Source organism: Pezoporus occidentalis, unplaced genomic scaffold (assembly GCF_034315485.1).
Source record: "Pezoporus occidentalis ecotype Australia unplaced genomic scaffold, CSIRO_AGI_Poc_V1 ctg2, whole genome shotgun sequence".
Classification (NCBI taxonomy): Eukaryota; Metazoa; Chordata; class Aves; order Psittaciformes; family Psittacidae; genus Pezoporus; species Pezoporus occidentalis.
This window is the reverse complement of record NW_026913855.1, coordinates 21,269,081-21,297,075: the sequence shown is the minus strand read 5'-3', so window position 1 is coordinate 21,297,075 and position 27,995 is coordinate 21,269,081. Positions and strand designations below refer to the sequence as shown.

Here is a 27,995-nt window from a genome sequence, read left to right as displayed (position 1 = left end):
GCTGAGACAGTGAGCTGCGGACGGGCACACCTGTGACACCGGGGCCACAGCACCCTTTGCAGAGGACATGCTGCAGTGGAACAGCCGGGCAGTGGCTGGGGAGCACAGTGTTGGGCCTGGGTGCAGGGCAGGTTAGGGCTTCTGGAGGGCACACCAGGGCTAAAGGGAGAAGAGCAAGGTGTTGCTGCTCCTGTGCTTCCTAAAGCTCCTGGGCCCTCGATTTGTCCTTGAGTTCCTCAGACACATGGGTCTTGGAGTGCCCTGAGCCTCAGAGTTTTTCTCCTCTGTTCTAATCCTGCATCTCTAGCTCATGGGCTTGCAATTCTCAGTTGATCAGCTCCTTAGCTGCCATGCCTTTTAATCCTCCTATCCTTACACTCTAAAGCAAGTCATTCCTTGCCTTAATTTCTGGAAGCTTTAAGAGCATTTTCTTCTTTCTTTTAGTCTTTGATCCCTGTACCATACTTTGGTTCTGCAGTTCCCTAACTTTGTAACCCCATTTTTTGATCTTTAGAGAGCCAAACTGGGAGGGAATGGCTGCTGCCACTGCCTGCTCTGTGTGTGTGCTCACACGCGTGTGTGAGTTTATCACATTTCCATCAGAGACATCATAAGCCATTATTACAATCAGCTGTAGAGGAAGAGCAATTTCTGGGATGGTGTTTAACCACTTCCAGATGCTGCTGCTACACACTAGGTTTCTCTCCTTTTTACACTGTTTCTTCCTCAGGGGGTGATCTGGATTGATCACCATTTCTTTCCTTACTGCACTTCTTCAGCGTTTCATTCCATTACTGCGTTGCCCCAAGCAAAAATCTGGTTTACTTCTACTTGTGATCCACAGCCCATTGCTAAGAAAGGTACAAGATGGGGCGCTTCTCCCTCAGGTTTCACTGCAAGCTTTGAACCTTGTGCCTAAGATAGGTGTTGTCTTGCCTTATCTTGATGTACAGCAAGGACTGGTTACATGTGGGCTGCAGAATGCAGAGCTGCCCAGCTCTGACTTCTGCAGTGATGAGGGGGTCTGCATGCTCCCTCCATGGCATTGCCTCCCTGAGAACCTACTATCACATTAGATTTTTTACAGCGATGCTGACAAAGGTTGTGGTGAGCAGTGTGCTGTTCTGATTAGCAAACCCACTTTGTCTTGCCTTGCCTTCCTTTTGGATACCTGGTTTACAACCTTCTTGGACGGGACAGGAAGGAAGTCTGGAGGAAGAGGTGGTTCAGAAGAGCATGTCCCATTACAGCCTCACCTCCTCACCTCCTAGGGTGAATCTGGAGGTGCTGCAGTGTGTTTGTCACCAGGTTTGTCTCCTGTGCCATGAAGCAAGTTCCCGTGTCCACAGGATGATGCCAGCAGGGCACAGGAGCGTTGAACTAATGAAACCTGTGCTGCTGTGGAAGGGTACATGCTTTGTCACTTCCATTCATGGCGGCAGCTCTCAGGGCAGCAGGCATGTGGTGAGGTAACTGCTGGCAAGCACAGTGTGCAGATCCTCTGTCAAGGAGACTCTTGGCATCCTGAAATTCCTTCCTTGAGATGTGAAGTCCCAACTTCTCCCCTGCCTCACTCAGAGTGAGCCTGTACTGCCACGTGTTTGGGGGATGGCAGAATTCTGGTGCAGCAGAGGTTTATCTGGGGGAATTGCTGAGCACTGCAGGAAGAGGGGCTTTCACAGCCCCTGACAGGGTGGTCAAGCCCCAGAGTACTTTTTGCTGGTTTTATGTTCACAGTGGCTTTTCCTTGGCATGATTCAGGGCAGTTCCTGCCTAGGCTTCTCTCCTTTTGCATCTCTGTTTTGACACTCTTGAGATGAGTGTAGGTACTGCAGGGATCAATAGCCTTGCCTTTCTTCCTTTTCCTCCAGTAGACATATCTGCCCCAGATGTGTCTGTTCCCCACTGGATGAAGATTACTGTGTAGCTCTGACTGGGTCATAGTTCTGATTTTACCAGCTTTCTGGCAGGGCTCTTCATCTGCTTTTGGGTGTTTATCACTTGACCTGTTTCTGGATCTGTATCTTAGCACCTCCAGCCCCACTTCGAAGTTTCCTCACTGGGAGTCAGTCTTAAACTGTGAGTTTGCAGTCACAGGTTGGCATAGAGCACTCCAGTGAATCATAGAATGGTTTGGGTTGGAAGGGACCTTAAAGCTCATCAGTTCCAACTCCCTGCCATGGGTGGGGACACCTTCCACTAGACCAGGTTGCTCAAAGCCCCATCCAGCCTGGCCTTGAATGAGCTGGGTCCAGCCCTGAAATCAAGTGTGGTGGATTTCCTGGTGGAAGTGTGTATCTGCCTTGACTGCCAGCCTGGACCTTCACTTGGGTCCTACAGGGACCTGAGGTGCCTCCTCTGCCTCCTCTCTGAACAGCCAGCAGTTTCAGGATGCCTGGAGTTGGAGTAGGAGTGCTCGGGGGCCTGATCCCTGGGTTCAGCAGAGCTTTCCTTGTTTATTTTTCTTACCTTTCTGTGGGTGTCTTTAGTGAAACGAAAAGAACAAGTTTTATGAAGAGACCAGTGTGGTTTCCTATCACTTTCCCAAAGCCTTGGAGAGTAAATGCTTCTGCTCGTGAGGAAGGCGTTATGTGGTTCAACCCAGCTTCACTGGCCAGGCTGTGCTGTGCTGCGCAGAGCTAGAGAGAAAGCATCTCCCATTTTGCAGCCAGTGGAGCCATTCACACAATCACCTTCTGTTAATTCTATCTGCAACATCAATTAAATTGTTTGTAGAAACTAATTGAATGTGGCTTAATCACACATCTTAATAGCTTTCCACGCTTTGAACTCGTTGTTAATTCCAGTAATAAAATGAAATGAGAGAACTGGCTGGGTAATTAGCAAGGAGGCTTGGGAAGAAATTGCTGTTTTATAGCATGTAATAAAAGCAGTGCGCTGGTGACCGCTCTCTCCGGCAGGCAGGCGGCTACCGCAGCAATTGTGCTGAGTTAGGGAAAATCCTCCAGCCCCTCTGAGATTCCCTGCCCAGGGGTGCCACCAGGCTCCCACCCAACCAGGGACAGCTTGGAGCAATGTTTGGTCGGGCTGGTTATGTAGGAATTCCCTGGGGCACCAAAGGGAATGTGTGTGTGTGTGCGTGTGTGTGTGTGTGTTATTTGAGGTCAAGTCACACAGAAGTTGGAGGCACAGAAGGGTGTGCTGCCACACTGCCCCGTCTCTTGGGTGTGCTGTGAGGACTGGATGCCTGCACTGGGTTCTGTGGAAAGAGAAGAGTTCAAACCCAGGGGTTGAGGTGCTGCTGCGAGTTTGTGAACCCTGCAGGTAGTAGTCATCCGAGACCACAGAACACTGCCCCTACTACAGCCCCCATTCACCTGCTTCTTGGAGCCAGGGACTGGGAGAATGGTTGCTCTTAAACTGGTCCTTGTTCATGTCCTTATGTCTTTGGATCTCGAAGCAGATGGGGACCAGCTCTGAGTTAATCTTTTTGGTGACCTCCTTGTGAACTGGAGCAGACCCAAGCCTCCCCGCAGCAGCTGCAGTCTCACCCTGGACTGTTGCTGCCACTTAGCTTCCAATTGCAGTGCACATCCATAGCACAGAGAGCCAGGGGAAGATGCACCCATATCATGATTCCTCCCAGAATCTTAGCACAGCTTTCAGTCTCTGCTCCCTAGAGGTCTGCCCAAGAGCAGGGCAGGAAAGTTCCCCTCTGTGCGTCTCTCTGGAAATCACGTTGCTTGGGTCTTCCCCTTCTGGCCCAAGGAAGAGCCAGCCACATCAGAGAGGGTTAGGGGAGAGCTGCAGTGCCCTGAAGAACAGAGATGGGGTGAAGATATGGGAAAGGACACAGCTCTCAGGAGAGGCTAGAGGTCTGCAGCCTTACTTTGATCAAAAGAGGGGATGCTATTAGGAGACAGGGCAGAATGACATTAACAGTCTGCACGTGGAGATTTTGGCTGAGTAATAGCCTACCAGAAGAAAGGGGAAGCACCAGGTTTTGAATAATGTAAAGCTATGCAGGTAAATGTACGAGGGAGTTTTCCTGAGTTGTGTTGTTTTGGGCTTGAATTACCCTTGCTTTGACCCGAGAGGGAATTTCCAGGTACCCCATTACTTACACTGTCCTTTATTATATTATTAGCTGTTACAGCTGAGTGCTATGATTAAAAAGACAATAGATGACAGGGAAGAAGAACTGCCTGCCGCCTTCGTGCTCTTTTGCTCCATCTAATCTCTGATTCCCAGCCAGGCTTTCACAAATGGGCTTGTCATGGCATCTGACTGCCCATGGCAACATCCTGCCATTACTCATATCAAAGCTGACTAGTTCTGGGCACTGAAAGTGAGACCTGGCACTTCTCCGGAGCCAGTTGTAAGGCACCAGCTAGTCATGGGAAGAAGGCAGGTTGGAGTCAAGGCTTTGTATCCATGTTGTCAGAAAACAGCTGGCTGTGGACACTGGGGAAGTTGTAGGGTCTTCCACCTCTCGGCCACCTGACATGAGACTTCAGTATAGTGCAAGAGAAACCAGCACTGCAATGAGCTCCCAAATTGCTGGCTGACCATCTGTCTGGTAACCAGTTACCATGTGGGTGAATGGATCTGGGGTTTAGTTTTGATTATGTGGATGAGAGGGGAGCTGAGCGTGCTGGGCCAGGGCTGAGCTGATCTCAAACCATTCTGCCTCTCTGCTGTAGGATTACATGCAGAACGTCCACGGGAAGGAAATCGATCTGCTGAGAACTACAGTGAAGGTACCGGGCAAGCGGCTACCCAGGGCAACAACGGCAGCAGTGCCCAGTGCCAGCCCCAAAGCCAATGGGCTTGCGAAGGAGAGGAGCAGCACTCAGCTCACAGGAGGCACAGGTAAGAGGTGGTGACCGTCCTTCCCTCTGGTTCATCAGCAGTGCCTTGCCTTGCTGCAAACAGAAGTTGTTCTGAAGTTTCTCGCTTTCATCTCTTTGGTGGGTGTTGTTGGCACTTCTGTACAGGTCTCAGGTAAGCTCCTAATGGGATTTTATGCTAGTTAGTGTCCAGGACAGAAGAAAGGGTGGAAGGGCTTTAACTAGTGGTGTGAATTTCCTGAGAGGAAAGTTGAGTCTGATGAGTTTTACAAGTATACGGGGAAGCTGTTGCTTCCCAAAACAAAGGAAATCTCAACCAGGGATGTCTTGATCTCTGGCAAGTTCTCTTGTGTTTCTTTCCTTTTTTTGTGTCTCCCCCTCCTTTTGTCCTCCCTTTCCCCTGGAGAAATAGTAATGGTGAGGGACTTGTTTAGTAATTATTCTTCCGCTTACACACTGAAGAGGTGCAGCTGGCACAGAGTGTTGAGAGGAGGTGAGGTTGGGAAGCTCTCTGGTTTCTCACGGAGTTCATGCCACACTGCTTACTGCTTCTTCTGCTGCAGGAGTTACCACACCATGGGGAGCTGTTGAACTTCGAGCTTTCCTGCCCAAGTTTCCCAGGGCATAGAAATGCCTTTATTTTGTCCTCTGGGCTGGTATCTTTGGCAGGATGAGCACTTTCCACACGTGTTCTTTCCAGCCAACTGTTGGCAGCAGTCTAGTATAGCAGGGTATGGTACCTCTCCACTCTTTGGGATAACAAAGGAGTGCTGCTAATGCTGCTGCTAACAGAAGTGCCACTGAGAGTGATCCAGATCCTGGTTTCTGTTTTGTGCTGCCCTGCAACACGGTTGTGTCCTGTGGTCTGGGTGTTGTCAGCACTGTGCTTCACAGCTTTCTGGAGCTGAGGACTCATGAGATGGGTGCAGCTGGAGTGAATGCCAGGAGCTGGCTGAGGTCTGCATTATCACACACGACACAGGGAATGCAGCATGCTAACATAAAGAGTCCTTCTGAACCCGAACTTCTGTTCCTTAGAGTCAGAATTAGTCTGCAGACAGATAACTGCCAGTCAGTTAGTCTTTGTGGACCAAGGATGTGCAGCTCTGCCTGGTTTCTGCAGTGGCTCTCCACTGTACACTTACGTCTTCACCCCACTGTACACCTTCAGCATGCCTGAGCATGATAACGATTCCTGTCTCAGCACAGAGGCACTTCTCAGGCTTGCATTTCTAGGGTGCTTTGTCTGAGCTCCTACTCAGGTTATCGGAGCTGTAGGATGAATTCAAAGACAAACCACGGAAAAGCTTATGCTGATGTCAAACCAAATGATCACATAACCCTGTATCCTGCTTTCAACAGTCATCTCAGTCCTGTTGGGCTCATGAGAGCAGATTGATATGTGACTTGATTACTGATCACTGCTGCTAGGAAAACCCGCATCTAGAAGTGAGCACTCTGCGAGGCCTTTCAGTCTGGTTGGCAAAGCCTGAGGAAACTCAGTGTGTGGAGGCTGAAGTTAGAGCAGTTTAAACTTGAGATGAGATGTAGTTTCCTAGCAGGGAGGGTAATTAAATGTTGGAATAGTTTATCTGGAGAGCTAGTGGACTTAGCCCTGCTTGAAGCCCTTAAAATGAGATTAGTTATCTTTCTAAAAGATATGCTTTCATCCAGCTCACGTGTCTGTTGCTGCATGCATATGTGCAGGGATCAACCTGGATGGATACAATAGTCTTTTTGCATGTAGAGATATGTGAATTTGAGATTCCCTGGTCACTGGCTTCTCTCTGGGCCCCTGAGCAGAACAGCACTACCCAGAGCACATGCATCAGCACGGGGCTCAGCATTAAGACAGCAGCCTTAATCAGATTTTATGTCTTGGCTTTGGGTGGTTGTCTGCATTGGTCAGAAAGGTTTTTACTCCTGCTACACAAATGGTAAGATGTTTTCTGAGGGATTTTTCAACTCCCTGTGATGTCTCCAAGACTTACTGTAGCTGACAATGCAGTCACCACAGTAAGTGCACTGACATGATAAAGGTCCTCTGAGATGACTTGCTCATATCCCTGTGTAATGCAGAGTACTGGGTTAGGGGTTGGTTAAGAATCTGCCCTGCTTCAAATTACGAGGGACTTCACAATTTTGCTGCCTTTGGGGCTAGAGATAGGACTGTAACAGGAGTCTATTGAGCATCTCTCATTTAATCCATACTTTGGGCATCTAGAGAGAGGGCACCTCCAAATTTGCAGTTCTCTGCCAGTGCACAGGTTAATCTTTAGAGGTCTTGAGCTTTGGAGACCTGAATGATTTGCTGTCTTACACCAGGAGTACCTAGGTAAAACCAAATGGCCTGTGTTTAGAGTTCAAAGTAAGTGGTCCATGGTTTCTTTGTGACCTGAGCTCTGCCAGGGTAAGTGAGTGTGCTAATTGAAGTCCACTACATGTGCAGTCCTTACTCAGGGGCAATAAAAGTAGTAGATAAAGGGGAACAGGAGAAAGAAAGGATAAAGTACCTCACACTGCCCTGTGTGGGTAAAATACTTATATGTGCCACTTTGGTGGTGACTCAAAATAACTTCCAAAGTAGGCATAGACAGTACAACTTGAAGCTAAGTAAAGCAAGAATGGAGAAAGAGCTGGTACTTGTGAAAATGTGTGGGATTCTGAGCTCAATGGATGATGGTATTTAAACCATTGAAGAAGGCAAACTTAATCTAGTCAGGGTTGGCTTTATTTTAGGTTGCATGTGTTCCCGTTGTAAACCCTGTTGTCAGAGGAACAGAATGTTGTCAGCCTTTGCAGCTGCCTTATGTCCACCTAAGGCTTGCTCTTTGTGCAACATACGTGCAAATGCGATGTTGTACGTGCCCAGGGAGGTTTTGCAGTCTCCCTTCTCAGAGGTAATCAAAAAATAACCAGACAGAATCCAGGGTAGTTGGCTCCAGGTGGCCCTGCTTGAGCAGGGGGGTTGTACAAGGTGACCTCCAGAGCTCCCTTGCAGCCTCAGCCGCACTGGGATTCTGTATTCGTCTTACCAGTATTAAAAACTTGTCTCCAAGAGGTGTATATCTTCAGACATTTGGTGCAGAGATGGTGCTCCTGGAAGCAGGAGTTTGTCCTGAATCAGAAACTTTTTTTTTTCCCCTTTATCCCTTGGAAAATATATTGGGATTTGATCAAAGTTTTGGAAGTTGGTTACTGAAAGCTCTGGAGCACCTAAATCTCTTCCTGGGCTGTCAAGAGCTCCTGGCGGAATGGTCTGTGCTTTTCTGTGATATTTTTTTTCCTCACTTTCCAGCTGTAATGTCCTCCTTGCTTTTATTCTTGTATGCAGTTTTACTGGTAAAGAGACTATCCAGAGACAGAAGAGTCGCTAAACTCAAGCAAATGTTCTGTTAACAGGTTTAGAGGTAACTAAATGCAAATAACCAGCGTTAGTACAACATGTATGTCTGAGCCCTAAATCAAGCCCTCCAACATCAGGAAATCCTAAAGTGCAGGTGCCTGGCTCGTATCCCCTTTGCCAGTTGTGTTAGTTGCATGCCTGGACCTCCATGCAACAGCATGTTCTTCATCCACGTCTCCATGCAGGATTTTCTTTTGCGTGTCATGCTTATCATCTCCCCAGTTACATCCTGGGAGACAAAGAGGACTCCTGTGAAGTGCCAGCCAAGGGGAGCTCATCCAAGAGCATTTTGGATATGCCTTCTAGAAGCATCTCTTGTCTGCCCAAACATTTCCATGACACTTTCCTGCCACCTTCTTGTCCCCTTGGTTTTTTTTGGAGCCTTGCCACAGACTGCCATTGAATCACTTGATCCTCTGACATTATGGTTCAGCCATGCTGGCTACCGAGCTGTTGGGTGTTCCTGGCGTGGTTCTGGCTTACAGCAAGGACTCTCCTGGGCAGCACCCTAAGGAGCAGTGCAGGCCAGCACACAGCTTGGGTGCAGCTTTTGGGGAGAGCTACCAATTATAGGCAAAAGCTTGGTTATGCCAGGGGTCTCAGGGCTGAGAGGTGGTGGTGGTAGCATGCATGTCTCCAGAGTGTCTTGGTTTAAACCCAGCTGGTAACTCAGAGCCACGCAGCTGCTCACTCACTCCCCACTTCCTCCCCCCTCTGCTCCCGGAGGAATGGGGAGGAGAATCGAAAGAATGTACTCCCATGGGTTGAGGTAAGAACAGTCCATTAACTAAGGTATAACACAAACCACTGCTGCTGCCACCAATAATAATAGTGATAAGGGAAATAACAAGGGAAGAGAATACAACCGCTCACCACCCGCTGACTGATACCCAGCCTGACCGAGCAGTGCTCTAGCCCTTCCGGGTAACTGCTCCCGGTTCTACATCCTGGGCATGCTGTGCTGTGGTATGGAATACCTCTTTGGCTAGTTTGGGTCAGGTGCCCTGTCTCTGCTTCCTCCCGGCTTCCCCTCCTCCCTGGCAGAGCATGAGAATCAGAAAGTCCTTGGTCAGAGTAAACATTACCGAGCAACAGCTAAAAACATCGGTGTTATCAGCGCTGTTCCCAGGCTGAAAGTCAAAAACGCAGCACTGCACCAGATACTAAGAAGGAAAAAGATGACTGCTACTGCTGAACCCAAGACACAGAGAGACCTCTTGGGGTGGGCAGGCCGCTGCTTCCGGCTGAGCTTTCCATGGGGGAGCAGCACTGGGGCTGCTTTATGCAAACGCCGCAGCCCCAGGTCTGGCACAGCAAGCCAAGAGAGGAGCTCACCCCAGTGCATTATGCTGTCCCACTTGGTACCCCACACTGACACAGGTTTTTAAGCAGGGGTCCTGCTGGCTCTTGTGTTTCACTGTAAAAGGAAACCCTTTAGTGGTATGTATGTGGTCAGGGACAGCAATGAACTCATTTTCTGTCAAGCCATCTCTCCTTTGCCTGGGGTGGGGGGTTGTAGGTGGTCCACCTTCCATAGTCATGAGCAGAAGACTTCTTTGGGCCAAGCATCCTACATCAGGAAGGTGAATGATCTTATCCTGGAAGACATGCAGGAAAGAAGGGGGAGGTAACACTGATGCCTGGAAAGCCGCAAGGAGGAGGGGGGGACAGCTTGCCTTCATGAGCACACCTGAACAAATTATCTCATTGCTTAGATGAGAATATATTGTGACTGGTGTGCATGAAGGCTAAGAATATGCTAAAGGTCGAAGTGGTACATGGATATAAAGAGAGTAAACACTTCTTATGATTTGGAAAGTGTTAGTCTTCATATAAAAAGTCTGAGAACTGCTTTGAGTAGCAAAGGCACCAAAGTAGAAATGAGGCCACCGAAAGGACCTAGGTTGGTCAGAGCATCCCTGTGTCTGGGTCACTGGGTCAGGTGTGTCCTAAAAGGACAGTGATACTTGCTAAAGGCCTTTTTTGAAACCATGAATAGAAGTTCTCCACAAGCAGTGGGAACTGTGAAGACTCCCAGTGTCTCAAAGGAAGAGCACAGGTGGGTACTGGCCTTTGGAGAAAGCTGAGGAGTTCTTAGCAGTTACCAAATCCCTGGTCAGGTGAGACAGTGCTGGCTGTGATCCGATGATGGAAACACCTGTGTTATTTTGGGTTTCTGGAGTGGAGCAGGACTGGGCCAGAGGTTGGGCATGCTGAGCATGGGCAGCATCTGTCAACTGCAGCTGGAGCAGATGGTGCCCAGTACTGCCCCAGGTCAGCTTTAGGCATTTAACTTCTGGAGGTGACTCGAGCACCTCTCAGCAGCTGATGATGTGCATATCTTGCTGCCAGAGCCTAAGGATGCTGGGAGCATGGACTCTGGTGGCGCATATTCACTGCCCAAGTAGCAGGGCTGGTTCAGGTGTCCGCTTCAGATCCTTGCACATCCTCTTCCCACAGGAATGTTGCTTCTCTTGCACTCTTCTTCAGGGATCCTCAGATGTGTTTTTGCTGTAATTCATCAGGCTCACCCTTTCTGCTTTTTTGTCCCATCTGCATCTCATTCAGTGTGTGTTTCTGGTTTAAAGAATGAGGGCAACTCTTATTCAAAGTGCAGACCGGATGAAAAGGATTTTTTTTAGTGGGGGAGGACAGATGGTAGCACAAGAAAAATATGAAGACAGTGTCAGCAGGAGAGACTGGTCTCAGCACTGCTGTAGCCCCGAGTTCTGGCCTTGCAGAGGTTTGCAGGAACCTACTTCAAAGCAGTCAACACAGGAGAAAAAGGCATTAAGCATATTATATGAAAATGTGGTCTGTGGTGCCTGTGCACGTACCTCCATGGCCACGCACACAGCGTACGTGTCTATTCCTTGACACTGCATTGCAGCTGAGCAGTGTGAGAGGAAGCTGAGCAGCTGAACACTGGAAAACCTGTCTTCAATTGAGAAGGTGAAGTGTAAGGAAAAATCAGCAGATTGCTGAGGTTGTCGTGGTTGCAAGCAGCTACATGGAGGCACAGTTACTGGCAGCAGAAGGCTGGCTGCTCTAGCAGGCAGAAGCAGTGCAGATGCTCCACCTCAGCCAGAAATGCTGAGCCAATGCAGCAGTCCCAAGTGAGATGTTTTGCCCAGCATTGCACAGGCAGCCAGGCTAGGTGGCTTGGAGATGAGGACTAGAGCAAACAAAGCAAGGGAGAGCCAGAGCATGGTACTAGGGGAGGAGGTTAGGAGGAAGCTCTGCCTGTCTCTGCAGGGGCTCTCCAGCTCACCACCGACCATGTGTCTCCCATGGGATTTACTGCTAAGAGGTGTGGGAAAGTGAAGATTGCACCAGTGTCCCTTGTGTAGAGGTGGCCAAACAGAACAAGGTGGGTTGGTTTCAGTTCAGGGGTGTGAGCTTAAGCACGGGAGCCTTTTACGTGAGGGAAGAGCTGGAAAGGGCTGATGCTGGTTGGTTGCCTTTGCCCTGCGGAACAGTCTGCATGGTCTCACGTGTGTCAGGGCAGGCAGTGTGTGAGCACTGTTGCAGGATTGCTCTGTAGCCAAGGCAGGGCATTTTCTTAAGTTTGTGGTGGTGGAGGCACCAATTGGGGTACAGTGTCTTGGCTGGTGCTGTTACTTCAATGAAGTGACAAGGGTCCAGCTGTCTCCTAGCAGAGTTAGAATCATCATAGAGTCCTGGAGTGGTTTGGGTTGGAAGGGACCTTAAAGCTCATCCAGTTCCAACTCCCTGCCATGGGCAGGGGCACCTTCCACTGAACCAGGTTGCTCCAAGCCCTGTCCTGCCTGGCCTTGAACACTGCCAGGGATGGGGCAGCCACAGATTCTGTGGGAAACATGTTCCCATGTTCTGAGTGCTTACATTGATTCACAGCTCCACTGGCTGGAGCCAGCCAGGCAGGCTCCTCAGGCACTTGCAGAGGAGCCCTTGATGCACTGTGCATGGGTCGCTTGCCTCTACTCTTGGCTGTTGTGCCATATGGGGTGATGGGGGAGCCTGTCTGGTCTCAGTCACTCAACAAAGCGCCTGGGAGCACAGCCAGGGCTGGAGATGGGGCTGGGGTTCCAAGCAGCTGCAGGATTTTTGCCAGGTTCATGCTGATGCTTAGCAGCACGCCCCATCCTTGCTTCCAGAGCAGGTAGACCAGGAGCATGTTTGCAAAGGCAGGCAGGAGGGGAGCACCTTGCCATTGCCAGTGCCTGCCTGGCTGCTGGTGCTGAGGGAGCATGGTGGCAGCGGGGCCCCCCTTCCACTGGGCCTGGTGCGTGTGCGCTGCCCCCCGATGCTCTGCCTCTGCAGAGTGAGGGATTGGCTCCCCCAGGCCGGGGTTGCTGAGCCTGCTGTGATCATGTCACGTCGGGCTCCGTCGATGTTAACATCTCATTATCTTTGTTACTGTAATTACATTATCCGCTGCTTTATGCAGAATTATTCTCCGAGGACTAATTGATGGATCCATGTTTAATTCATTAATCATTAGCATCAAATTCGACAATTACAGTGCACACTGATTGTGGAATTTCAAATGTAATGAGGGAAGAATTAACAAAGAAAAGGGAAAACCTGTTTCCCTGGCATACCGCTGCTCACCATGGGGGACAATGACATTGAGGGAAGAAGAGGCAGCAGAGAGCAGGGTGGCGCAGGTCATGGCAGAGATGAGGCTGGTAGGATCATCTTGTGCCTTTCTCTTGGTTGTAGCTGCACAACATACTTTCAGGTCAGAGCAGGGTTATTAATCCCCTATGAAGGGTGGGTATTTGGGTACTGGGGAAGAAGAGCTCAGCTCTTGCTTCTGGAACAAAGTTGCCTTCCCTACTCTACAAATAGCCCATGGGTGCAGAAGCAGCACATCTCACCCTGCCATGGCAGGTTCCTAGGAACACCAAGGACGCCCCAGTGTACATGTTGTGCTCACACGGTTTTCAGGCTGGTCAGATTGTGGTCTTCAAAACGAGCTTGCTACCCCCATGATTTGCTCATTGTCCTGTGGCTGGTCTGTCCCTTATGGAGCATAGGACTTTCTCTCAAAATCTATCACTGCGTCTCTTCGTTTTCAGTATTTGCCACCCTGAGGCAGGAGTCCTGTAGCACTGCTCTCTTTGTTTTGGTGCCTGTGAACTAGTTAGCATAAAGAGAGGCAGAGCAGTCTTTCCAGACCTGCCCCATCCGCCAGTGGATCTGCTCAGGACCATGGTTGGTGCAGTACCCACCACAGCTGTTTCAGTATCAGATGTGGATAGACTACTTCCCTCCATCCAGGCGTGCTACAGCACAGTCTCCTTGCTTATGCAAAGGGGCAGCTTATGCTTTGTATTTCAGTGCTTTCACTTTGCTCTTCTGACTGGAAGAGTTCAATGTTAGTTACTGTTCAGCCAAGGGACTGGAACTCTGACATGGGGATGCTGAAGCTGAAAGGAAGAGGGTGAGGGTCTGTGGTGCTTGTCAGCTGGGGACCTTTCTTCTTCCCAATATTATGTTAAAGGGTTGTTTGTAGTCTGAAGATGAAGCATAGAGCAGAGATTTAGTAAAATTTATCTGTAATTAATATTTTACATCATGAATCATGTATAAAATACTGCAAATTCATATGTATATTATAAATATTATAAATTCATGATAACATTCATATGGTAACATCTTACGAATGTTTATCTGGCTGCCTGAAGTAGGAAGATGAATCCAAATGTAAGGGTGGAGAGCCACTGCATTCAAGGATTTGCACTGAGTAGAAGCTAGAAATTGTCAGGACTTCACGGGAGAGAGAAGTGCATTGGAAACTTGAAGGAATGACATGAGGTAGGACAGTTCCAGCAAACCTTGGTGCCTAGTTCTTGTGGTGGGCAGAAGCCTGAAGGACCAAGATATACTGGATCAGCTTGAGGTTTTTATTTGTGAGGCATATGCTACAGTTAGGATGGATTTCATATGTCCAAGCATTGTAACTTTGTTCTCTCACTATTATTAGTTCTTTCTATAGAAGAAAAACTGAAGCAAAGGGACTGAAGCGAAACTGGGAAAAGCATCTGCTCACTATAAGCCCCCAGTTTAGAGCCTAAGAATTGCTAAGAACCTAGCCCTTTTTTAGCCCTTTAAAGCGTAGCTGTGAGCAGTGAGTTCCTGTTTATCAGTCCTCAGGGTCTCCACCTGGGCACTTGGAACAGGAGGAACACATTATTAGTGACTGGTTTTGACAAGTGTCGATATAAGTGACTTGAACAGTAGTTCTGGGAATTTTGCAGCAGTGTACAGATTAGATCCCATGTTCTCAGAGGAAATACTCAGCTTCTTAGCCTTGGGCTGCCCCTGCTTTTCCTGCTGCCTTCTGCATTGTTCTTTTGGGCACCTTGATCCTGCAAGAGATCTTTCAGAGGTCTCGAATATAACAAACAACCTCACTCATCATCATCATCCCTGTTATCCTCAGGTACTTGTCTGCCCAGTCTGCCGGTTCATCTCCAGCCCACTGTCCTTCACGTGGGCAGCAAATCATAGGACCACAGACTGGCTTGGGTCAGAAGGAGCCTTAAAGCTCATCCAGTTCCACCCCTCTGCCAGGGGCAGGGACACCTTCCACTAGACCAGGTTGCTCCAAGCCCCTGGCCTGGCCTGGCCTTGAGCACTGCCAGGGATGGGGCAGCCACAGCTTCTCCAGGCAACCTGTGCCAGGGCCTCACCAACCTCACAGGGAAGAACTTCTTCCTCAAACCTCATCTCAATCTCCCCTCTGTCAGTTTAAAGCCATTCCCCCTTGTCCTGTTCCTACCTGCCCTTGTCAAAAGCCCCTCTCCAGCTTTCCTGTGGTCCCTTTAGGCACTGGAAGCTGCTTTAAGGTCTCCCTGGAGCCTTCTGCATGCCCAGCTCTCTCGGTCTGTCTCCATCAGAGACGTGCTGTCACAGTGTGTTATTGGGACATGCCATGTCACGGTAGCAGTGGTATTTACAGTATTGCAACATGTTGCATCCTTAGGTTTTACCACAGTTTCATCTCCTTTTAGATGGCCAGCTGAGTCACTCTAGCCTGTAGGTAGGCAGCGGAATGATTTTTCCAGAATGAGTCTGCCCTTGTGGGAGCAAGGAAGTGCTTTCTACTGGGGATGAAGTCAGATACACTGAGGTGTTTTGAGGTTTCTCTGGAGCAGCAAAGGTGTATGGCAGTGCTGCGGGTCTGAACTGGGGCATGCTGTGGCCCATCAGCTGGAACTGCTGATGTGTTGGTTGCAAAGTGGAAAGGCACACTGAGCTGCCCAGCTGAGATCTCCTGGACTCTATTTGAATATGCATAGTTGTTACTGAGTTGTGCAAATTAGGCTGTGTTTGCACCAGCCAAGACAGAAGGGATGTGGGGGTATCTGTGAGGCAGAGCAGCAAGAAGCAACTTGAATTCAGTTCAGTCTGTACACGGTCCATAGCAGCTCCTTGCCCACCAGTGCACATTCCTCCAGAGCCCGTCCCCATTGCATCCAAAGACTATTTTCTCTGTATTTAAGCTATTATGTGAAAGTACTGATAGCCTGTTCAGTCATACAGAAAACCTGTTGTATCATTCTCCAGCTTTACTGGTGACTCTGCAGATGTTTACAAAGATGCTACCGTTCTGAGAGAGTTGATGACCCAACTATCTTGAGCATGTTAAGTAGCTTCTTCGTCTATTGCTTGGTTTCCAGAAGGGCCTCATGCTCCCCTTGTCAGAGCGTGTCTCCTCTATGGAGTCACTGAGCCAGAAATTGTGCCTGGGAGAAGAGCTGCCTGCTCCCACCATTCCTAGGAGCCATTGCCCAGCCATGAAAATGAGGTTTTGGCTCCTGGCAAGTGACCAGGCTTCTGTACAAGCATGGGGAGAAGGGCAGCACCTTCTTGCTTCAGACCTGCTCTTCTTCTTGCTGACTTGCTTTGCCAGACATCTGGCAGGCCAAAAGGGAGAAATCATTCTCCCTTTTGACCTGCCAGTTGCCAGAGTTTTCTGTCCAGAACCTATTCTATTTTTTCCCGTCTTTTAGAGGGCTGCTCACCCATCCTTCTGCTTTGTATGTCCACACCCAGGGCCTTGCTGCTTGGGAGGTGTGAGCACTGAGCTCACTAGATTTGTACGTTGGGCATTATGGACATGCTTTTATTGGGAGTTTTCTCAAAAGGCAGTTTCTCTGGTCTGTGACAGACTGCTCTGGCTATTCCTCTTTGGTTTTCACTCTCATCCACAGCATCTTCCAGCATATCCAGCCCTTCTACCTGTCACACTTCAGACCATGGCCATGGCGTGACTCACGTATGGTCAGCAGTCATGTTCTCCAGGAGTATGAAGGGTAAGCATGCTGGGGTACAGCTTGAACCTGTGACCTTGATCTTCGCTCAGACAGCAGAGCATGGCTTAGGTGAGCTGCCATCCCCTGACAAGAGATGTAGGACCTTCTCAGGTCTCTGCTCCATTGCCTGATGGAGATGTAGGACCTTCTTAGGTCCATGCCCAACACTGCCCTTCTGGAGAGCCCAGTCTCTGCAGCTCCAGCACCCCCCACTGCATCCTGGCTCTAGACACAGGGTGTGAGTCCCAGTGTCCCTGTGAGAAGCACATGTAGGTGCAGCCCTGTTCTGTGGAAGTGGCTGTGAGTTGTGGTGAGAGCATCCAGCCATGCTGAGCCCAGCAGTGCCGTAACAGCCCTGGCTTTGCTCTGAATCCCTGGGGTGGGCTGTCCACCCCCTTATCCAGACCAGTGAAGGAGCAAGGCTGTGCCATAGTCACCATCGCTCAAACCCATCTCGCCAGATGGAGGTCCTGACCCTCGGAACCAGCAGTGCTGTTGGCAGTGCAGGCGGGGAGCAGTTGGAGCATGGGAGGGAGCTGCCAGTGCTTCCTCCCCTCCCCATCACAACTCTCTCTGCCCTCCCTGATGGGAAACCAGAGATTGATTTTCTCCGACCCAACAGCATAATCACTAACCCTAATTAGAGATAATTACTGGGACTTGATATACTTATTACTTGCTAGAACACTAAAGGAGCTGTGCTTTGCAGGCTGAACAGGGAAAAAAGGCCTCAGAGAAAGTGAGGAGGAGAGGAACAGAGGAAAAGAGCAAGGCAGAGAGAATGCTGTGATGATCAGAGCCCAGCGCAGGGACGATGGAAGTGCTGAGAGAAGCCAGATGGGCACGCAGCTTCATCGCACAGGGGCAGCAAGCCAGACCCATGGGCTGCAGTTGTAGTTATAAGCATCCTGTATTTCTGAACATCTGGCTCTGGGTGTCTTGCACAGGGCACCTGGAAAAATGAAGAGGGTGTAATTAGTAGCCACCTGTGAAAATTTCAGTGTAAATAACTTGCCCCACATTGCCAAGGCAGACTGGGGTGACAGGGTAGCTGGTGTTCCCCTGGGGTGGACTGAGGACCTTTTCCAAAAAACTGTGCTTTCGCTTACATACAGACCACGCTCGTGCTGCAAGAGAGGGAAGGGCAGGGGAACAACTTCTTACAGGCAACAAACTCGTGGCCATTCTGCTGTCACCCAGTCTTCCTGCCAGCCTATCCCTTCTGAAGTGCAGGCTGCCACTCCTGGTTTGAGTTCCCCTTCCTGCCCTCTGGTCTACACTAGAGGTGCATGGGGTCGGTGGCTGGTGTCTTCATTCTGTTGCTGGACAGTCAGGTGCCCCAGACGAAGGTATAAAAGCCCATTGTTAACAGGCAAGGGGTAGAGTCATTCTGTTATGAGCTCTGTCCCTTCCTAGGGTCCTGTGGAGAGCCCCTGACTCATCCATGGTCTCACTTGGTATTGTTGCACACTGGGTAGTTGTGTTGCTGTGTGTCAGGCAGTCTCTGTGGGCAAAGCAAGCAGGGCTGTATAAAACATGCTTTGAGTGAGTAGCTGTAGAAACAGAAGTTAGGTAAGACAGTATAATACAATTCTAGCGTAAGCTGGATGGCCTTTTCAATTGCTACCATTTGTGAGCTGTGTGCAAATGCTGGGTTTTCATCAGTCACTGCAATACTTGTCCAGGCGCGCGCTTGTGCAGCAAACCCAGAAAGTTCTGGGTCTACTTCATTCCTTCCTGCAGTTTTGTATCAGACTTGGCTTCCTGTTTCTGGCTGTAAATGCAAATAGTAATTTGTATTGGTGCAACCTTGTTTGGGTTGGAAAGGACCTGAAGATCATCTAGTTCCAACCCCCTTCACACTAGACCACATTGCCCAAGGCGCTGTCCATCCTGGCCTTGAACACTGCCAAGGGATGGAGCATTCACAGCTTTCTTGGGCAATCTGTCTCCCAGTGCCACCTTGGTGATCTCTTTTGGACTCTTCAGTATCATATTGTCTTCTCTGGTTTGTATTTTAGGCAGTATTATTTGTACATTTTTTGCAGCTTATGATTCCAGGTTTCTGCCGAGACTCTTAAGTGACACCTCTGGCCATATTAACAGACCAGGAGTGAGATACAGAGCAAGGATTCTTTCCTTCATCTGCACCCCACTGCTCATTCCTAGCAGTTTGTTTTGTGCATCTCCGAAACAGTTTCAGAGTGTTTCATTGCAACATGTTGGAGAGTAAATTACGGTATTGTGGTGGTAGTCACTGAAGGACTTAGCCAAGTGACAGTGAAGCTTCCTGAGGCTTCCTGAATTAGGCTGGTTCAAAGCAGCAGTGCAGCCCCATGGAGAGTGCCATAGGTACCCTCATCTGAAGCAGATGAGGAGATTGAATCATGGAACTGAACTTTAGTAGTGGCTTGGGCAAAAGTAACCTTGACTTCATTGTACTGGTGTTCAGGCAGAATAAAATTCAAATCAGAAATAAAGCATATTAAGCACACACATGCACAGACACACGCACGCAAAAATATATATCCAAGCCAATTTAACAAAGCTGAAAGCAATTATGCACCAGATCATCTGGGAGAAAGAACTTAAAAAAAAAAAAAAAGAAGTGAAGCATAATTAGGAGTTTTTAAAGAGCATCTTACTGAATACCAGAAAGTTGAAATCAAAAGGAAGGTTGCACTTCTTAAAAATGTATTAATCTGGGTTAAGAGGAGACGTAAGCAATTCGCTTTTTCTCAATCTAGATAGTGAAGAATGCACAGGAACAAAAGAAAGTGAAGGGGAGCCAGCTGTATTATGCTGATGTGTTTTTTATATCCATGTATCTGTGTGTATGTAGAAAGCAGTAGAAATAACAGCAACAAATAAAGTAATGGATAAGTATTGAGCAGAAGTTGGAAGCTGCAGTAGGTAGGTAGTTGATAACACCGGTGTGGTCCTGCATGGCCAGCTGGAACCACGGGTAGAGGCTCTCTCTGCCATTTAGCCCTTTGCCAGAGCTCCACAGACTAACATCCGCCGTGAGTGATTAATTATGAGCAGCCCTCAAAGTGACCCTTTTGGCTTTGTGGGAAGCATTCCAGCTCCTGACGTTCCCAGACTTGCTCTGGTTACAGCTGCACAAAGGGTTTGTTTCACCGCTTTCTCTGTGTTCATTGCTTGTGGAGCAGTCGTGCAGCTTGTGCCTGCCCAGCTTCCCCAGACCATGATTAGTACCAGTCACATTCAGGGAAGAAGTTAAATACATTTGGCAAATTATGCTGTTAAGAACTTGAAAATGAGGTCACCAATGAGGTAAGAATGCCAGCACACCACAGCTGCTGGGTACATCCACTAGCGTTCTCCATAGGGACATCAGTTCCTCAGCTGATGGGAAGATGCCACATCTGGAAGCTTCTTAGTTTGTGGACTTCTCAGTTGGTCATCTCTGCTGCCTTTCTCCTAGAGGGAACCCTCTCTTTTCTTCTCTCTCATAGCTGTTTCACTTGAAAAAAAGACAAATCCTGCATCTCTGTTCCTCCTCCAACACAGATCGAGATGTTGAGCTCCAAGCAGCTCCTGTGTCCTCCCTGGTGCTTTGTTCTGTTCTGGTCTCAGCAGTGCAGTGTGGAAATGCAGCAGGGTCTCATTCACCACCACTCAGTGTATCTTAACTATATGCTGGTCTTGTGCCCTGTACTCAGTGAACTTCTGCTGAAGTGGCTGCCTTGTCCACAGCATTTTCTGCCTGTGAATCATGAGAATAGTCACTGTTCATGTATCTTACTAAATTCCTAATCCTCAACTTTTACATGTTCCATGAAGACTCGACATAACATGAAAGTGAAAGTGATGGATTTAGTATCTGAAGCTCGTTTCCCAGCTCACCTTCCCCCCTCTTGGCTAGTTTTAGGAGCCTACATTAACGTGGTTGCACAAGGGGATACAGAAAAGGTAGCAAACAGAGTTAAAGGCAGTTAAAAGGGTATTTTTTTCCAAGTTTATTAGGAACTAATGAATCCTAAACCGAGCATTTGTTCATTGCGGTATGGAAATAGTGGAATGGTTAATAAAGAAAAAAAGAAGATAAGTGTTCAGTGAACACTTCTGTTTGTTGTCTGGGAAGAGGTAAGATGATGCATCTTATCACAGAATGATGAATTCTTCATATTCTAACTGTAATTAGGAAGCATATTAAACAGCAGGTAGGAGATTTAGACGTGTTTGAATCAGCAAGTCTGAATTACTTAATTCAGGAATTCTAGAAGATGTGGTCAAGGTCTTTCTGACGTTTTGATGGTGACTGTCAGTTTTGGGATGGGGAGGACTTCTGGAGGCCTGAAGTTCATGGATTTTACCTGTCCCCAGTGTGAAAATGAAACTGGTAGACTGGATAGGACTCGGAGAATAGCTGTGAAAACAGTGAAATGCTTACAAAATGCACCTTGTAGTGAAAGATTCAAGGAGCTCAATTTGTTTAGTTTATTGGGGAAAGGGTGAGAGATTATTTCAACACCATCTGCAAGTACCTATATAGGAACAAAAAACTGGTAATAGAGAACTCTTTATCAGATAAAAATACACCCAGATCCAGTGACGGGTAGCAGAATCGAGACAATTCAGACTAGAAATAAGGTGCAAATTTCAACGGTGAGAGTAATTAACCACTGGAACTACTTATCAGGAGTTGCTGTGATTTCTCTGTCACTGACAATATTCTAATCAAGTTTAGAAGATTTCTAAAAGGGATGTTGTGGTTCAAACAGGAGTAAATTAGTGGAAGACCTATGGTATAATCTTAGGCTGTACAAAAAAGATCAGACAATCAGGGGGTCCTTCTGGCTGCTTTGAATCCATGTCCAGATGTGCAATTGCCTGCTCTCCTGGCGGATTTGCCTCTTCCCCACAGAACTCCAGCCACCCTTCCTTTGCAGTGGAGCTGCAGGGTGAGTGGGCATGGTGTGCTCCATGGTAGGCTCTGCATGGGTATGTGGGTTGGGTAGAGCTCAGGCTTAGGAGGACTGAGCATCTCTGGCTGCCTGTGGTTCCTGGGGTGTCGGCATGCTCTCGGTGCCTGAGGATTTAGGGGGTTGGCCATCTCCTGTTCACAGGCTTCTCTGGTCTGCTGGAGTCCTGCTAACTCAGTATGTGGAGTCAGCCACCATCTAAATGAGAGGTGAGTCTGGTGTGTCAGCTTGAGATGCCTTGCCTTATCTCCCGTGCCCCTGAGTTTTGGTTGGGAGATGGAAGTACAAAATGTTAACCATGTCATGGTCAGCCCTTTCGATCGTGCTGCAGGCAGCTTCATTTTCGGTCCTCCTGGAGATGTCTGGACTATGCAGAGCTGTTTCTCTTGGTGGTTTGTACCCACCACAGATTAGCTTTGGTAGGAGCCAGGGTGTTAAATAGTCACTTACCATGCGCATATGTCCAAAAACATGCTCTCCAAATGCAGTGCTAAGAAAGGAGGAAGATTCCCCTGTGTCAGAGCATCTGTGAGGCCCAGTGAAAGGCAATGGCTCCCACTGTGTGCAAGCTGGCAGATCCTCATGGCCTTGCTAAGAAACAGGGCTGGGAAACCTCAGTTGCCTGTGGTTTGGATCCATGATTTCACACAGACATTCACTGTTGGCAGAGCTGGGAAGGACATCTGTCATCCCAGAACATATCCTGCCATGCTTGTGGGGCTTTGTAGGTGGTCGGCATTGTTACCATATCCCAAGGAGAACTTGAAAGTTGATGTCTTTCACATGATGTGTCTGCATCCTGGTGCTTCTGGTTGGTAAGAGCTAGCCTACATTTTTTGGCCTCTGTACTGGTGGGAATTGTTCAAGAGGAAGGAACCAACTATGTCCAGCAAAGCAGAATGCAGTGCTTCATTCAGAAAACCAACCTGACAGAGACTCTTCTGGCTCTGGACCTGCTCTGGGAGTGAGGGCAGCTCTGGGAAAGGCAGCGTCAGGGTGCTCCCAGGGCAGCTGCATTCCTGCGTACATGGCAGCTGACCGCCCATTGATGGAGAGGGGTGAATTATGTCTTTACCAGCGGGGATTTCACAGGCAGTCAGTTTAACCAGGCTCACTGGCTCTCACCTCCCCTCAAGAACCAGCTGGTTACTCGGAACGGGGGAGTTTCCCACCAGCTGGAGGTGGGTACCCGTCCAGCCCGTGCTGCGCAGCCCAGGAGCAGTGTGCTGAGGTCCAGAGCAGCCATGGCTGCCCCACACATGCAGCTTTCAGGGAGGCTTTGAGACATGCTCTGGCTGCCAACACCAACAGAGTACACTAAGGTGGCTTGCAGTAACTGTGACTTTGGAGTAAATGATGATTGGTTGGCAACATGTACGTTAAAGTTTTGGTTAATGGGTAGTGGTAACTGATGACTCTCTGGGATGTGGTTTGGCAGATAGTGAATAGCATTAATCTGCAGTGTGCTATTGGCTGACTGCAGGACAAGAGAAAATAGGGTTTGCTTCATGCCAGGGTGTTGTCACCCCATCCTGGGGTTACCTCCGTCACCATCTCATGCCATATGGCTAGCAGTCTCTAGCGAGGTGGCAGCAGCTCTTTTCAGCACCAGAGCAAGGCTTGACACTTTAGAGAAAAGACCCAACCTTGGCCATGAAACCCAGGGGATTTTTATTGTGTTACAGTCTGCTATGTCCATTGGCCAAGGGAGGATGAGCCTTTGGGAGCCAGTCCCCTTTATCATGTTGAAATTGCAGTGTTCCTGGGCTGACAGCATCAAACACAGCAGAGATTAGCCCAGGACCATAATCACTGGTATGTGTTTTGGCTGTCAGTGCACAGAGAGCATCCATCTGTGCCACTGAAGCAGTCTGTCTTCCATGTCCGGGAAGAAGAAAGTCTCTCTGCCATATCCATGTCCGAGTGCAGACATTCGGCACTCAGGACATGTGCATCAAGGACACATGTGGCTTCACCAGGAGCTTGTTCAGAGTGGGTGTTGGATGCTTGTGGTAGGAGGTAGAGCTGATGTGTCACTTGGTTTCTTCAGTGCTGGTCAGGTTATTGTGTGTTCAAGGAAGACAAAGAACAAGTCCTTTCCTCAGTGAACTTGTCAGGAATGTATGTATTTCTGTATTGCTCATGTTAAGATAGTATGCGACTGACGTTGCATGTCCATGCACTCGTGGTGCTACTGCTGGCAGTCTGCAGGAATTCAGGACTGCCAGCTGTAGGACGTGGGCAGGTGGGCTAGCAGGATTAGTAGGAATGGGATGTCACCTTTGTTTTCTGTACCCATTCCACCTTAAATTAGTTTGTTTCAGGGTGGTAGGTCGTGCATGAAGCTCTAGGTGAGGTATCACACCAGATTTGTGCAGGAAGTGTAACACAACACATACGTCATCTAGTACATGGGGGATCCCGTTTGGCTTTCCAGCCTCATTGGTGGTGCATTTCAGTAGTGCTGTGAAAAGGCAATACTTGTAGCATTCCTCCTCCTCTGGTGGTCCCAGTTAGAAGCCCCAGTCTAGTGGAGGCGTTATTGTCATTGGGGTGCAATCCAAATCCCATGGAAAGCAGTACGTGCGTTCCCAGGATTTTCTGAATCACGCCCATTAGTTCCAGGGTACCTGCCTTTGCATTTTGTGCTAAATAAATATTATTGTGGTTTTGTTAGCTCACTTTTCAAAATGACATTCTGTTTTTAGGTCATTTTCCATTTGCTGCTATGTTATCAGTTAGGCTTTACTTAAAAAAGGCATCACGAAGCTTTGCATACTGGTGGGGACACACTAACATGGCTATAGGAATCTCTTTTGGGGGGATTTTGAGGAAATAGTGATTGGGAGAGCTTTGCCTGAGGGACTATAGGCAGGGTCAGGGAGAGTTCAGATCCTGAAGGCTTTGGCTCAGAGAAGCAGTATTTTACATGTAGCCTTTTATTCACCTTTCGCTTTGCTTGCCTAATATAAAGGGAACATGTCCAGCAAAAGGGCAGTTCCTGAGAGCTCCAGCCTTGTTGGGACCACCTTGCAGATCCCTGGGACAAGGGAGTGGCTGGGCTGTGAGGACATTTCTGTGCCGCTGAGTGATTCCAGGCAGCTGGTGTGAAATGCAGGGAGCTCCTGGAGACACTGCAGAGGCTGATAGAAGCTGTTCTGGAAGTCTTAGCAGCACTGTTTCATTACAAAATGAGAGATTCAAGCTGGCACCACTTCTTCATGGCATGTACTGCTGGCAAGGCAGGTGTCAGGTTTGGGATACTTGTGCTGGGTACTGGTGCAGGGTTGGGTGGTCAGAGCAGGCTCCGGGCACATCAGTGGCTTTCCCAAGGACATCTTTTTCTGCACACACTGGTGTCCTGCAGGCCTGGCTCAGGTCACAGCACAGCTGTGGCCACCACAGCACAGTGTGCTTCTGCAGCAGCCACTGCCAAAGCCGAGCAGGGTTGCAGAGCAGGCTCTGGAGGTGCTGGGGTTGCTGCTTTATGAGCCTGACCGCAGCAGCCTTCCTTTCCTGCCACCAGCAGTTCCTGCTGCCCAGCCTCACCTCCTGTACATGCCACAAAACCAAGGAGGTTGTTGCTGGGGGCAGGTTTGGAGGGAGCCTTGGCAGGTTGCATGTCCCTGCCTCTGGTGAGGGCTGGGGCACTTTGTGGCAGCTCAGACTGCTCCTTGGAGAAGCAATGGAAGGGCATGTGCCCAGTATGGCTGGCACGGAGGTGCAAGGGCAAATCTGGGCTCCCTGGCCCTCATCAGGGCTTTCCCCTTTGCTTCCTGCAGGCACTCTACACTCCTGCTATTTGCCTCTGTCTCCTGCATGGCTGTGGTGATAGACATGTGCTGTGTGTGCAGCCTGGCTTGCGGCCCGTCCCATCCCATCCTGTCTTGTCCCAGCAGCATGATCCCCAGGACCCATATCTTCCCAGCCCCAGGAGAGCTGCGTTGTCCCTGCTCCAGTGGCAGCAGGCTCCCTCCCATGAGAAGGCAAGAGGAGATGGATGCAGCAGTCAGGAGCGGAGCGCCAGCTAATTACCCTTCCGAGTGTGTCTTGTAAATTAAGGGCTAATTAGAGGCAAAGTCAGTGTCATGGTTTTACACGTGTTTCTGTGGCGCTGAACAAGGAGAGGGAGGGGGAACGTGCAGCAGCCGGGCTGGAGGCAGGCAAGCCAGCGCCTCTGCTGCTCCTGCCCCACGGGCAGGGGCCCCAGCAGCTTGCAGGGGCAGGGCACCAACAGCCCTGCAAGCTCTGTGTTGGCACTGCCACGGCAGGCAGGATCTGCAGGCAGGGCTGACAGAGAGTCTCAGCACCGTGCAGCAGAGAAGGGATTCTGTGATTCTGTGAAAGGGTTTTTGGTCCAGGGTGGGTACATGAAGAGGAGGATGGGAGGCACCTGCCATGCTGACATTGAATGGAAAGTGCTCGTGGACGGCAGGCATGCGAGGTACAGGGATGATGGCCCAAATCGCCCCTCTGTTCAGCACACACCTTGAATCCACCTTCTGTAGGGGGAGATTTGGGCTTTTTGAGCAGTCATTTCAGGCACTCTGCAGCCTCAGGCAGCACTCAGGCACCAGTAACATTCGAATCACATTTCTTAGGTTTTCATGGAAACAGCAGGGACAGAAACTTACATTTATGTACAGATTCTGAGGCTTCACATGGGATTTTATGGGGCTCTACTCTTAGTGAAGGGCTGCTGAGCACTGGAACGGGTTGCCCAGCAAGGTTGTGCGATCTCCTTCACTGGAGAAACTAAAACACTGTCCAGACACAGTTGTGGCAACTGGCTCTGTGTGGCAGGGATTGGGCAGGGTGACCTCCAGACCTCCCTTCCAGCCCCAGCCATGCTGGGATTCTGCAAGAGCAAAATGAGGCTGGTCTTACACAGTGAACATGCAGTCAGCTGAGATGTCCTGACTGTAGCAGATCAACTGGGGGCCTGCTCCTGGAAGTGTCCATCTGCTCTCCAGCCTGCCTCTGTGAAAGATCCCACTTACATGGCAGTCCCATGAAACAAGTTGCTTGGTTTCTCTTAGCCTGGTTCCTTGTGTGATGATGGGGTGGTTGGCTCTGGCAGGGCTGTGTCCATGTCTCATCAGCCTGGCACGCTGTGGCTGGAGCTGTTCAGGGGGTCCTGCGCTCTTCCGTGGCCACAGGGGCTGCTGTGAGAGTCCCAGCTCAGGATCTGCACCTGAGGTGGCGGAGGGAGGGAGCTTCAGAGTAGGGAAAAAGACCCTTTTCTTTCTTACCCCCAAGCTCCCAGAGCATTCATTCCACCATGGCTGGACTGAATGCCCTAAGGGAATGTGTAGGGTAATCCCTCTAGGACAGCATCATCCTCCTTAACAGGTTGCCTGCAGCCTTGAACTGCAAGATTTTTGCTCCCTGTCAGAACCGCTCTATTTACTATTCTGGAAATTTTGGATATTCTTGTAATCTAGAAACACTTGACCCATTTTGAATCACTGAGAGATCTTGTCTTCCGTGACAGTCTCTAAGTCCTCAGAATACTCTTTTTCTTGGGGGTTCAAGCTCCTGGCCTCAGCTCCAGAGGTTTCCCAGCTAGTGCGAAGAAGCATTTCCACCCATAGTTCCCACCTTACAGACCTCTGTTGCCCTGATTGTCATCCTTCGTGTGATTTCCCATTTACTCATAGTGCTTCCAATGTGGTTGTGTTTCTTGCTAGAGACACACAAGGGGTTAAGGAGTGAGGATGAGGTGAGATGGGGTGGTTTTGTGTTTGTCCAGGTGCCTGAGGCTGTAGTGAAAATCATGAGCAGAGCACAAACTCCAGCTGCAAAATCTGGCTGGAGGTGGAAGCTGTGGGCCAGGATGCCTGGCTGTGCATCCTAGGGTGCTGTCCTGAAATCCATCGAGCTGGGTGTCCCTCTGAGGAGTGCTGTGTGCTGGGCAGTGCTTTTTTCTCAGCACATTTGAGGGGGGTGATGTGCTGGCATCCCTTGGGAGAGGAGAGCCAGAGCCTGTCCTCATGCAGGGCCATGTCTCATCATGTAGAAGACAGCTTGTCCTTCTTCCACCATGCTCCAGAGGAGCAGTTAGTCCATGCTTAATGTGTGCCTCTCTTGCAGGTGCCCCCCACTCGACCAGCAGCACCTCCCTGCACTCAGAGCGCTCCATCAGCGGCATCAACCTGGTGGGTTTCAGCTCGAAGCCGGATGGCATGCACCAGCGCTCCTACTCCGTCTCCAGTGCAGACCAGTGGAATGAGGCTGTGGCCATCCCTGGCAGCTGCCCCAACCCCTGTAAGTAGTGCTTCGGACCCTGCTCCCCTCAGTGGCACAACCTGGGGAGGTTTGTGTTAGTGATGGGGGAGCCCTGAGCTCTGCCCTGTGGCTGTGAGCCCAGTTTGCTCGCGGGTGTCAGACACAGCCTTTGGGGCCTTGCTGGGACTGTCCACCTTCGTGAGGGTCAGCTGGCGGCAGTGTCCATACAGGGGGGAGAAGCTCTCCTGTGGGCGCAGTAACAGAGCCTCCCTCCAGCCAAGGGATGCTGCTCTAC

At 49.5% G+C, this 27,995-nt stretch overlaps 1 protein-coding gene across 2 annotated transcripts in view; it reads left to right on the top strand.

The window, feature by feature from the left end:
• AGAP3 (ArfGAP with GTPase domain, ankyrin repeat and PH domain 3) overlaps positions 1 to 27,995 on the top strand; it is a 134,223-nt gene that overhangs the window by 84,777 nt on the left and 21,451 nt on the right. For both annotated transcript variants that reach the window (XM_062618171.1, XM_062618170.1), the window contains exons 11-12: positions 4,665 to 4,833; positions 27,566 to 27,739. In XM_062618171.1, coding sequence (XP_062474155.1) covers positions 4,665 to 4,833; positions 27,566 to 27,739 — 343 coding nt within the window. The remainder of the gene's footprint in view (positions 1 to 4,664; positions 4,834 to 27,565; positions 27,740 to 27,995) is intronic.